General features: G+C 34.1%; 1 protein-coding gene across 3 annotated transcripts in view; it reads right to left on the minus strand.

Annotated features, from left to right (window-relative positions):
- The window catches only part of LOC119787535 (formin-1-like), a 74,445-nt gene that overhangs the window by 10,563 nt on the left and 50,914 nt on the right, over positions 1-12,968 (minus strand). For 2 of the 3 annotated variants that reach the window (XM_038291449.1, XM_038291450.1), the window contains 2 exons: positions 8,245-8,337; positions 2,564-2,615 (listed from right to left, as the gene is read on the minus strand). In XM_038291449.1, the coding sequence (XP_038147377.1) occupies positions 2,564-2,615; positions 8,245-8,337 (145 nt within the window). The remainder of the gene's footprint in view (positions 1-2,563; positions 2,616-8,244; positions 8,338-12,968) is intronic. The other variant, XM_038291452.1, reaches the window with a different exon arrangement.

Genomic DNA, 12,968 nt, shown 5'->3' on the forward strand with positions numbered 1-12,968 from the left:
GATTATTACAATAGTACTGCAAAGTTGTACTGACTTTATAAATAAGTAAAAAAATACACAGCTACACAGAAGTTGGCATGTGTAAGTTTTTACTTATTTATAAGTAAAAAATCCCAATAAAGTAAACCATTAACTATGTTTAATCAAAATGTAATATATATTAAAAAGCATGATAAGTTTAAATTGATAAAATCGTGAAATTTTAGTAATTTAATAGGACACATTATAACCTTTTATCCGGTTTTTAGTTTAATGTAAAACAAAAACACTTGTTTCAGTTAACATACTGAGGCCTGACATGTTTTACTTCTACTCTGATGAACCCCCCACTCCCCCCCCCCCCCCTGCATCCAGCTCGGACCATCAGGTTAAGCTTCAAGGATCAGCTCTCTGTAATAGTCTTGTTCTCCGTTTCGTTTCGGCTGTATATTTTGTTGTTGCCGCGGTTTGTTTGAGAATCTCTCATCCAGTGCAGATGTGAGAGCCCACCCAGGGCCCACAGTGCCCACGGACACTCATATTCATCAAAAAACGTGTCACTTTTATGAGGTGGCTCTGTGGGAACCTGAGAAAGACAGACCCCTGCCTCCCTCTTGTTCTGCAGTTTCGCCAGCCCCTCACCCTCTGTTTAGATGAAATTAAAGGAAAACTTCATTAAAGCAAAGGCGCTGTCGGCTGTGAGGGCCTTTTGATCAATATTCCCTTGCAAAAGTTCAACACCTTCGTAAGAGTGGTGCAACTCACACTCAAATGGTCAAGTATGGACATTTCAGCCATAGTTCAGTGAATAGAAGTATCACTGGAAGATAAGAAAGGGATGAAGAGGCAGAGAGGTGTAGCCATCCCTTAAAGATCAGCCAGGCTAGAAACAGCAATAACAAGCAGAGCACTTTAGAGACGTTCTTTGAGTTATGCGGTTGTCCAAAGCAATCAAATGTTCTTTTTTATTGTTTATAGGTTCCATTCTCTCATGTCCGGTGTCTTTCACCCGCTTCTTTATGCGCTGTCATTATTTATTTTGAAAGTTGGAGGGTTATGATATAAAGCAAACAAACCTGCTCCCTATCCAAACAAGGCCAAAATAATCTAGTTACTTTGTTTGTCTACTCCACCATATTTTTCCAATATGAAATCTTCCAGAGGAGATTTAGCTCAGACAGCAAGCTCGGCGTGTCTTAAACCCATAAATCAAGATGCTTTGCAGGAAGACTTTTGGGAGTCTTCTGGATTAAACACAGCAGATAAGAACAACAGAATCTAGGGAGGATGCTTGTGGCATCCAGGTTTCTGTGGAAGCTCACTGGTGTTTCTCTCATCCATGTGGTGGGCTAATTCATTCAGTACCTTTCAAGGAACCTAGAGGTTAGAGCAGGTATAGTCTAATAATCTAACCCTTTTCCAGTTTATTTCATTAAGGCAGATAAATATGGAAAAGACCCTAAAACTTTAGCCAAACTAAGAGATGGTAGTGTTGGAACTGCTCACCTTTAGAAGTCCAGTCCCATTTCAGACTAAAGTAAGCCTTTAATTTTTCAATTTACATAAGAATGTCTAAGTGCTTCTCTAAGTTTAATTTTATGCCTTTAATTAGTAGACGTTTGTATCTAAGCTGGGTCATAAACCTATGTGTGTGGTCAAGAAATAATGTTTAACTGATGTTAGATTTTAATCAGGTTGAATAACAAATTTTTTTATAATAATTGAACTTTATTGATCTCATATTGGAGAAATTTTACCTCTGCATTTAACCCATCCACAGTGGGGAGCAGTGGGCTGCCACCGTGGGGCGCCCGTAGAGCAGCGTGATGTTAAGGGTCTTACTCAGAAACTCAGAGTGTCAGTCTGTGGGAGAGGGGCTCGAACTCAGAACCTCAGGATTCTCCGCTCTATGCACTAACCACTAGGCAACCACTCCCCAATCTAATACATATATTTATATAAATATATATATATAAATATATATATATATATATATATATATATATATATATACATACATATATATATATATATACATATATATATATATATATAAATATATATATATATATATATTTATATATAAATATATATATATATATATATATATATATATATATACATATATATACATATATGTATGTATATATATATATATATACATACATATATATATATATACATACATATATATATACATACACATATATATACATACACATATATATATATATATATATATATATATATATATATATATATATATATATATATATATATATATATATATATATATATATATATAAATATAAATATATATATATATATACTATTACTATAGGAAAAATAATGGCAGATAATAGCAGATAAAGGATTTACAGATTATTTGTTAGTGTTTTAGGGTTGCTTTCCAATAAAAAATGCAGTGAAATCTAGTTTCCCCTTTTTAAAACTGGTGAAGATTGTTGAATGATTAAATAAAGACATTTTTTTGATATTTTTTTTTCTTGGATCTTAACTCTAATTTCTGATGGTTTTTTTTATAACTTTAAAATAATTGCCATAGCTTGTGTATTCTTCCTACCTTTTTTGTACTGCGTCGTACCGCTTTTCTTCATCAGAATGCTCTTTTTGAGCTGCAACATATTAAAGAAAAAGTTAGAATCATCAAAAAAAAAAAAAAAAAAGAATCAGCCAATGACTCCTGTAGAGGGCACTGTGTTAATTCACTATCATTTAGATTATGAGTTACAGAAGAAATGCTAGGAGTTTACAGGTGCTGGTCATAAAATTAGAATATCATGAAAAAGTAGATTGATTTCAGTAATTCCATTTAAAAAGTGAAACTTGTATATTATATTCATACATTACATACAAACTCATATATTTCAGATGTTTATTTTGTTTAATTTTGATGATTACAAATGACAACAAATGAAAATCTCAAATTCATCATATCAGAAAATTAGAATATTGTGAAAAGGTTCAAAATTGATGGCCCCTGGTGCCACACTCTAATCAGCTAATTAACTCAAACCACCTGCAAAAGCCTTTAAATGGTCTTTCAGTCTAGTTCTATAGGCTACACAATCATGGGGAAGACTGCTGACTTGACAGTTGTCCAAAAGACGACCATCGACACCTTGCACAAGGAGGGCAAGACACAAAAGGTCATCGCTAAAGAGGCTGGCTGTTCACAGAGCTCAGTGTCCAAGCACATTAATAGAGAGGCGAAGGGAAGGAAAAGATGTGGTCGAAAAAAGTGTACAAGCAAGAGAGATAACCGCACCCTGGAGAGGATTGTGAAACAAAACCCATTCAAAAATGTGGGGGAGATTCACAAAGAGTGGACTGCAGCTGGAGTGAGTGCTTCAAGAACCACCACACACAGACGTATGAAAGACATGGGTTTCTGCTGTCGCATTCCTTGTGTCAAGCCACTCTTGAACCACAGACAGCGTCAGAAGCGTCTTGCCTGGGCTAAAGAGAAACAGGACTGGACTGCTGGTGAGTGGTCCAAAGTCATGTTCTCTGATGAAAGTAAATTTTGCATTTCCTTTGGAAATCAAGGTCCCAGAGTCTGGAGGAAAAGAAGAGAGGCACTTCATCCACGTTGCTTGAAGTCCAGTGTAAAGTTTCCACAGTCAGTGATGGTTTGGGGTGCCATGTCATCTGCTGGTGTTGGTCCATTGTGTTTTCTGAGGTCCAGGGTCAACGCAGCCACATACCAGGAAGTTTTAGAGCACTTCATGCTTCCTGCAGCTGACCAACTTTTTGGAGATGCAGATTTCATTTTCCAACAGGACTTGGCACCTGCACACAGTGCCAAAGCTACCAGTACCTGGTTGAAGGACCATGGTATCCCTGTTCTTAATTGGCCAGCAAACTCTCCTGACCTTAACCCCATAGAAAATCTATGGGGTATTGTGAAGAAGAAGATGCAATACACCAGACCCAACAATTCAGAAGAGCTAAAAGCCACTATTAGAGCAACCTGGGCTATCATAACACCTGAGCAGTGCCACAGACTGATCGACTCCATGCCACGCCGCATTGCTGCAGTAATACAGGCCAAAGGAGGCCCAACTAAATACTGAGTGCTGTACATGCTCATACTTTTCATGTTCATACTTTTCAGTTGGCCAACATTTCTATAAATCCTTTGTTTTTATTGGTCTTCAGTAATATTCTAATTTTCTGATATGATGAATTTGAGATTTTCTTTTGTTGTCATTTGTAATCATCAAAATTAAACAAAATAAACATCTGAAATATATGAGTTTGTATGTAATGTATGAATATAATATACAAGTTTCACTTTTTAAATGGAATTACTGAAATCAATCTACTTTTTCATGATATTCTAATTTTATGACCAGCACCTGTATATGTCAGACTCTGTAAATATGTTACCTAACAAATTATTTAGTACACTGTAAAGTTTGACAGGTCTCTACTTGTTGATGTTCAGACGGGTGAGTGTCTGACCCCTAGACTTTAGAGGTGGGGAGATGTGGTGTTTGTTGAGTGTTTTTCGTGTACGTTTGTGTACGTGTGTAGGCATATAGCTGCATGTTTTCGATAGAGAAGAGAAGCTTGGGAACCGAGGGCTCTTGTGGACTGCTGCCATGTAAAAGTGTCTAAATGCAAGGCAGATGTGTGCGGCGGCCAAGCTGAGGTGCAAGAATTTATCTAGGGCCAAAGAGTGCCTGTGATCTCAGATTTATTGCATTTTTCCAGATTCATCCTTTTTACAATGATGGGGAACCTTTTCTACTTGAAGATTTAAGAGGGGGAAGTCTCCAAAAAATTGTTCAAAGGCAGGTTTGGGGGTCTTCTGGGAGTATGTGAACTAAAGCCTGCGATCAACAACCCCTTTTATTTTTAGGCCTTTTTTACATGTATGTTGGGTAAAACTTAATGATGGGGGTGAAGGGGGGCATGTCTGGTATAAAAGGAGGAGGGGGAAGAAGAGAGGGGCCGTGACCAATGGTTTTAGTCTCAGTGGGGGTCAGGCTGGCGCCTGAGGTACCCCTCTGGTGTGACTGCAGAGGTGGCACAGGAGCCGAGAAACCGAGGAAAAGAAAGTGGCCCAGAAAGGAGACGTGTGAAGTTTCTCTTCCTCCACTCCATGTGTTAACATGAAACCACTAGTCACTAACTAGAAAGTTATGAGACGTGCATGCTGAGAGGGATAATAAATTAGGGCTTTAAAACTCTGACACACTTTTCTTAACCGCTGCTTTAACCAGTAGCCAGATAATAGGATGAGGAGAAATCTAAAGCAACAGATCATACAGCATATCACTCTATCAGAAACAGATTAGTCTAAGGTTATATCAAATATTATCCGGACACTTTGAGATCTTATATTATAAACACACGCTTCAATATACTTGTTTTGGATTTTATCGAGACCACATTGAAATATATAAAGCATTGCATGATGAAGGAATTTTCAATTTATTTTCAATTAGAAAAGTGAGGTGTCAATCTGTATTCCAACCTGTAAAGATTAGCAAAAATACCATCTTGAAGACCAAGAAACATCCCAGAGAGTTCAGTGACAGGTTTGTGAAGACGTTATGCTTACACTGCAAAAAAGGGTACTATCTAAATAAGTGACGTTTTCTTAAAAAGGGCGTGTTTTTTCTTGAATTGATTAGATAATTTAGATATATTTGCCAAGAGAACAAGGCAATTTACATTTAAAATAAGAAAAAACAATTATATTGTCTTATTTCAAGTGCATATATTCTAATTATCTTATCTTAAGAGTAAAAAATCTCATTCCATGGGAATATCATTTTATTTACCTACTGAAATTAAGGGTAAATACACTCAATTTAAGAATTTGTTTTACTTATTTCTAGTTTCAGATTGTTTTTGCACTGCACTGCAAAAAATAGAAATCTAAATAAGTCAAGTTTTTTTTTTTTAAATAAGGGCATTTTTTAATGAATTGAGGTGGTAATTAACACCCTTTGCCAATGGAACAAGATAATTTACATTTAAAATAAGAAAAAAAGAAGCATATTATCTAATTATCTTATTTTGAGAGTAAAAATACAAATTACATTGGCAAATCATCTTATTTACCTGCCCAAATTAAGGGTTAATACACTTTTACTTATTTCTAGTTCTAGATCGTTTTTGCAGTGTAGGCTATGAAATCATATCCAAGCTTTAGATATTTAGGTGAATATTGATCACACTAGACAGGTGCTATAGACTATATAGGGTTTATGACAAACATGACAGCAGGACTCATTGAGGCAACATCAAGAATAAAGTTTAACATTAATTGGTTCATTCTATGCACATGGAAAACATTACTCTGCCCAGCAAAAATCCCAATTAGTTCCTTCTCAATTCCTACTCAGGGTTTATGCTATCTTTCATGTTTGTTGTAATATGTCATATCATGTGTAAGACACATGTAAGCGTGACTTTTTGAGTCTTACCCTGGATAGGAGACTTTGTTTTAATGATGAGTCAGAGTTTATTTGCCTCAGCTGCTCTTTGATGCACATGCTGCTAACTTGTTTTTTGCCTTTTGAAGTCATGGAATCCTTGCAAACACTGACCATTCATACCTTCCAAGTTTCTAAAAGAAACTTTGCTTATTAAGAATCATTTTTACAAGTTATATTTTCAAAGAGCTCAAAGATCTATTTTCATGTTAAACAAAACCGACGCTGCATTAAAATATTATGATGCTGGCTAAAGTTAAAAAGTAGTGTTAGGTCAACTATAAAACATGTAAAAAAAATAGGTTGTGGATATTGTTTTGTAATTACACTAGTTAACTAAATCTTATTTACATGTATTTTAGTAAAGGGGGTTGAATACAAATAGCTATCAAAGTTTTTTTTATTATTTGTAAAATAATTTGAACACCATGTATAATTTTCTTTCCACATTACAATTCCTAAGGCAATTTGTTGGACTGGATTATACTTAGAGGTACATAGTACAGGTGGTTGAAGACAAACGCATAGTTTTATTATTTTCTAAACCAAAGGCAGAAAGTATTTATTCAGTCACTGATTGTAAAGCTCCCCTCCTTAAAAACACGGGACAGACCTGTAGTTTTCTTTAACTTTGAAAGACAATATGAAAAGAAAAAAAACGGAGGAATTCCCATTGTAGGAATTTTTTTTAAGAATTCTTTTATAAATTATGGTAGAAAAGATGTCTAGAAATCCTGTAGTGCCAGGCATGTCCCCCTATTTTGGCCCGTCAGAAATTTCCCAGAGAGCATATGGAAGATCCAGTAGAAGACTGGTAGATTATCATGAGGTCAAATGAAATAAAAAAACATTTTTGCACAAACTCAATTCTGTGTGTTTGGAGAAAGTAAATGTGGAGTTGCAGCCAAAGAACACCAAGCCTGCTGTGAAGCATGGCAGTGGAAACATCATGCTTTGGGGCTGTTTGGATATAAGATCATGTAATGGGATATTTTAAACCAAAACATCCTTCCATCAGTGAGGGCAATGAAGATAGAATGTGGTTGTGTCTTCCAGCATGACAATGATCCCAAACATGTCACTCAGGCAACGAAACTGAAACAAAAGAATTTCATGGTTCTGGAGTGGCCTTGCCAGTCTCCAGAGTTCAAACACCTCAAAGATTAGAGGAGGAAGCTGAAAGCCTTTGTTGCTCAGTGAGAGGAGATGTGCATGGAGGAATTGGCCAAAATTCCAGCTATAGTGTGAGCAAACCTGGTGAAGACCTATGAAACATTTGATCTCTGTCTTTACCAACAAAGGCCATGCTACAAAGTGTGAAGTTCAACTGTTGTTTTTGAGCAAATGCCTATTTTCCACCATAATTTACAGCTTTTCTAAAAAAACTACAAAGTTATTTCCTTGATTTTTTTCTATTAGTTTTTCTCATAGCTGAAGTATACCTTTGAGCAAAATAAAACACCTCTCTCATCTTTCAAAGTAGGAGAAATTCCACAATCAGTGGTTTACTACATACTTTTTCATCCCACTCTATACAATTCTCTACTGTTATGAATATGTGCTACTTTGTGTAAGTAAATCACATATAGCCCCAATAAGATACATTAAAGTTTCAAACTTTAATATGAAAATTCTAAAATAAATGATTATTTATGGATATTTTCAAAAAGTACTAACATATATAATGGAAATAATTGATTACACCTTTTAAATGACAAAATAACAGGTGAATTTTAAACTAGAAATTAGATTTCAATACAGACAAAAAGAAATAATAATAATCTTGACTTACCGGCTGAAACAAAGGCCTCCATCTTCTGCTTAAAGGGCTGCAGGTGTTCCTCTGACGAATTGGTACAGACTTTCTCCACATTCTTCTCGCAAGCTGGTAGAAAGAATGCAGAAAAAAAAAAGTTAATTACAGAATTTGAAGGTGACTTATCTACTAATGATTAAGTGGATGCAGATGCAACTTTTTTAGTTAAACAATCTTGTGTTTTGAAGACTATTTGTCATGACATTTGGGAAGATAGTTATGATCTAGCTGAATTCAGTGCGGGCTGAATTTACCTTGAGCTAGCATTAACTTGGGGACTTTACCCTGGCAAGTTTTTTTTTAATGCATAGTAATTAAAACTGACTAATGGTGAGGTGTTTAAAGTTTTGTAAAACTTGTCCATATAAAAATAAAACATTCCCAGATGGACTTTTGCTTTTTTGGCTGGGGGAAAAAGGTATTTTATGCATTTATTTACCTCTATTTATCCAGGAATGACCCACTGAGATTGTAAACCTTTTTTAACTGAGTTGTGGCCAAGAGGCAGAAGAAAACAGAACACTATTATTATTAGATATAAAAAAAATAGGTATATTTTATTTAATCTGCTTCAAGAAACACACTGAGCAGGTAATCGAAAAAAAAAGAAAGCTGTTTGCAAAGAAACCTATATCACATTGTAATTTAATTTTGCATTCAATTTTTCTTAATCTTTCTTAATATAATTTGGTTTGGTTAGCACTTTTACCTGTAGCTCCTGATTAACTATTACTGCCAGTAAAAGCTCTCATAATTCTTTTAATCTATAAAATTAGATATACATTCCCATTTATTAAAAAAACATTTCAGGGAATTTCTCTCAGCTTTTTCATACACAAAAGGATAATATTGCAAACTAAACTTGTAAGAATCTTAAAAAAGAGCAGTGTTGTTTCTTACATTTTAAAGGAATGACTCAAAAAAAGAAATGTAAAAAAGAAAACTGTATGGCTTCACAGAATTTGAAAATATTCATCTATAAGCTAGCAATACATACATATTTATTCTCAGCATCTGCAAAGGTTTGTGTGTGCACTTTATTTTTTAGCTGTTTCTCTACACATCATTCATTATGTTACATCTATCATTATTGCAATAATAGAGATCCATGTATAATTTGCTAAAGGGTCAGTGAGTCATTCCCCAAATGCTGTGTGATATGATCAGAATTTACAATGTTTCCGTATAAAATTTTTTTACCGTGACCCCAAAAGTACATTTAGTTCAATTTGTTTTCTTTTAACTGAGATTGAATAAGCTATGTTGTACAAATCTGAATGTTTTGAACTATTAATTAAATGAAGAAAATATGAATAAAGCAGGAGTAGAAAAAAAGGATAAAAAGCATAAGTTCAATACATAGGTCACTATTATATGCAGTGCTTTGTAAAAACGTTTGTGTGCTTTTTATCATGTGTTTGATCAAACACATTTCAATATAATAGCAAGATAATCGGTAAAAATACAAAAGAACCGTGCAATCCAAGCCAACAAGAAACTTTGTAAAATGATATTCCCATCGTGAAATATGAATTAACTGCAATAAAAAAAATACTTTGTTGCTTCAAAAGCAATATCCAAGGAGACAAAAAGATAAAAAAAAACAAAAAACAAAAAAAAAAACCTAATGCCTGGATCTTGCAGAAAGGAATAGATAAGAAACATAGTAGTGGACATCTATTTGTCTAGAAATAGAAATAAAGACTTTTCTTTTTTCTTTATCTCTACCAAAAATGCTCTCACCCATTGGAGAAAAGAATCAATTAAGCACTGCAAGCCTATTTTGCTTCAGTTTAGGTTAGTATTAATGATTTAATAACATGAAAGATGATAACACATCCTGATGATCCCAAGACATTTGTAGAAAATATATGTATTTTGGACGGTGTGCATCTTATTTAATATAGAGTGAAACTAACACATTTCAGAGAGGAAACATTACTATGACAGTCTATCATGGTGGCGAAGTGGCATGGACTGGGGCTGTTTGCTTCTTCAGGACATGGACAACTTGCTGTAATAGAACCAATGCATTCTAAATCCCTATGGGGAAAACCTAAAGAAGCTTTTATGGCCATTAGCCTGTGACCTTAAAAGTACATGCACCAGAACAATAACCGAAAGCACCAGAAAAAAAAAATAATGCCAGTTTAAATAGCATTTACTAGCAGTTATTGCAAAGGGAAAAAGTTACTAGATTTAGAGAGCAATAACTTTTCCTATGGGACTAGATCAGTTTACAAATCTTAGGCCATAACATACAGTACAGCGTTTAGGTTATGTTTACCTGAAGTTACCTCTAGTTTAATTATGTCAAACATTTGAGTGTGACAGAAAGAAAAATTGTACTAAAAAAAATTATATAAAGCATAGCATGCATGTTTAAATTAAGAAAAAAAGAAAGATGTATTAAAAACATCTTTAATTTTGAAATTGTTTCGTTTCGTCTTGAGCTTTATCGTAACAGTTAATGATGAAACGATCTCAGTCATCTTCCTGTAATTAACTGATAAGAAGACAAAACGGCAAACCAGACTTTAAACATAGTACTTACCAGGAAATGTTTATTTGTTAAAGATTTGAATGGGGATTTTCAACAACAAGCTGTGGTTTTAGTTTAATGTAGTGCAGGTTCTTTCTTTTTTTTTTTTAGATGCACCTATTTCAGCTCCTATAAAATTATTTACATCGGATTAAAACTTGTTCAACATGTTTCTTAAAGCTTAAAAATGAATTTTAAAACATCTAATCAAAAAGGTTTATTTTATAATAATGTAGAATTGGCATGATTGCAAAGTATTTCATTCTTAGAACTCCTGGGGTATGTTAGCGCAGCAGATGTGCTTGTGGTTTGTCGATGGCTTTTGGTTATCGTGCCAAATGATCCAACTCACACTAGCTCAGAGGAAACAGCCCTGACTGAGCGTGTGCCAGCCGAACCTTTCCCCATGTCCTTTCAACTGTAAGCCTGTGTAACTATACACAGAGGCGTCTAGCAAAACAACTTTGGCAATATCCTCCAACCTGTAAGTCATTAATGCCTGCAATAAATACCTTAACTTGCTTATGACTGCATAGCTAAATAGTTCTGCAAAAGAACAAGAGCATTAACAGGTCTGGTAGCTGTCTCACTTTACTGCGTCGCTGCTTTTACATCAGAGTGTGGCTTGGCTCTTACATGTTTGCATGAGAAGCTCTTGCACCTGCAACACAACACTCAACTACATTGTTTTATTTATCTAATTAAATCCATTTATTGATCAATTTAAAAACACAATATTTTGAATAGTATAAATGATGGGTTATCAAATGCAAACACACTTTCTGGATGAGAAGTTCATAAAAAGAAGAAAAAAAAGTGACCATAGAAACACACCAAACAATGTATTCTGTTTGGAAAAACCACACTTCCCAGGCAAAAATCCCCCAACTCAAAAGCACCTATTAAAATGGTGCTCAAAACAGCAAGTCTACAATTTAGAGGCGGCTTGTTTCCAAATGTGGTCCAGACAGTGAAGGACGCAACAAGGAAGCCCACAATAAACACAACAGCTGTAAAGAATAAAACCTAAATACTGGAGTTTTAAACATATCTTAGAGTGATAATGCATGTCTGGAAAAGCACAGCCACAAGGAGGATTGTGCTCTCAGAAAAGAGCAGAAAGACTTGGTGCAATCAAGAAAACGCAAAACCCCTTGGAGCTCTAGAAAAAATAGATATTTAAAAGAATTTCCTTGATTCGTTTTTCCCACAAATTAAGTGCTCTTCAATTAGACAGTCAGTGTTTACATACAAATAAATCATTGCTAGAAGAAAGAATGTTCTAATGTATAATGTTTTAAAGATAACTAAATTATACTAATGCATTAATATACATTTTTCATTTTACATAATAGACTTAGCTATGTATTCCTCCCTTTTTGAAAAAAAAAACAAAACCTAAACATATTAGAATAATTAAAATATAAGTCCACAAACAAACCACTGAACATTTATATATATATATATATATATATATATATATATATATATATATATATATATGTTTATATATATTCATTCCACCTGAAGTAAATATACGTAAATATACCTTTATTTTTCAGTTTGGGAATTTTATGGTTGGGAAAATACATTTATTTTTAAACGAATTTTGCTCTCTGTCCACAATGTTAAAAGTTACGTCATATTACTTATACTCCAAGCTACTCTTACATTGATTCAAGTAACATTCCATCCTCAACAGATATCCTATGGTTAACTGTGCTTTTCTATTTGTAAGGGTACAGTTCCAACCTATCCTGTATTTTAATATGATTTAAAGGCTGGCATAAAAGTAATGCACAAATTAAGATGAAACATTAAAATATTTAACATGAGACTTGGAAGCATTCTTCCTATAGCTGCCTTCCAAATGTGATCCCAGTAAAAAAAAATAAAATAAAATATAGCACTGCAAATATGGCTTTAGTTCTATTTTCAGTGGTAAATTAGGAATAAGAAAGCCCTACATGAAAACAAACTATTGATAAATAAATATATTTATTTGTGACTGTTTGGACTGTATTTAATAAGCCATTTTTTAAAATATTTTCTGAAGAAGACGTAGACAATAAAATAATTTATCCCCAAAGGGGAGATAAACAAAGCTAAGCGGAAAATCATTACTGATCTGGAGACAAACAAACTCTTTTAAACTAGT

The sequence above is a fragment of the Cyprinodon tularosa genome, unplaced genomic scaffold, assembly GCF_016077235.1.
Source record: "Cyprinodon tularosa strain WSP-4 unplaced genomic scaffold, ASM1607723v1 ctg3, whole genome shotgun sequence".
Taxonomy (NCBI): Eukaryota; Metazoa; Chordata; class Actinopteri; order Cyprinodontiformes; family Cyprinodontidae; genus Cyprinodon; species Cyprinodon tularosa.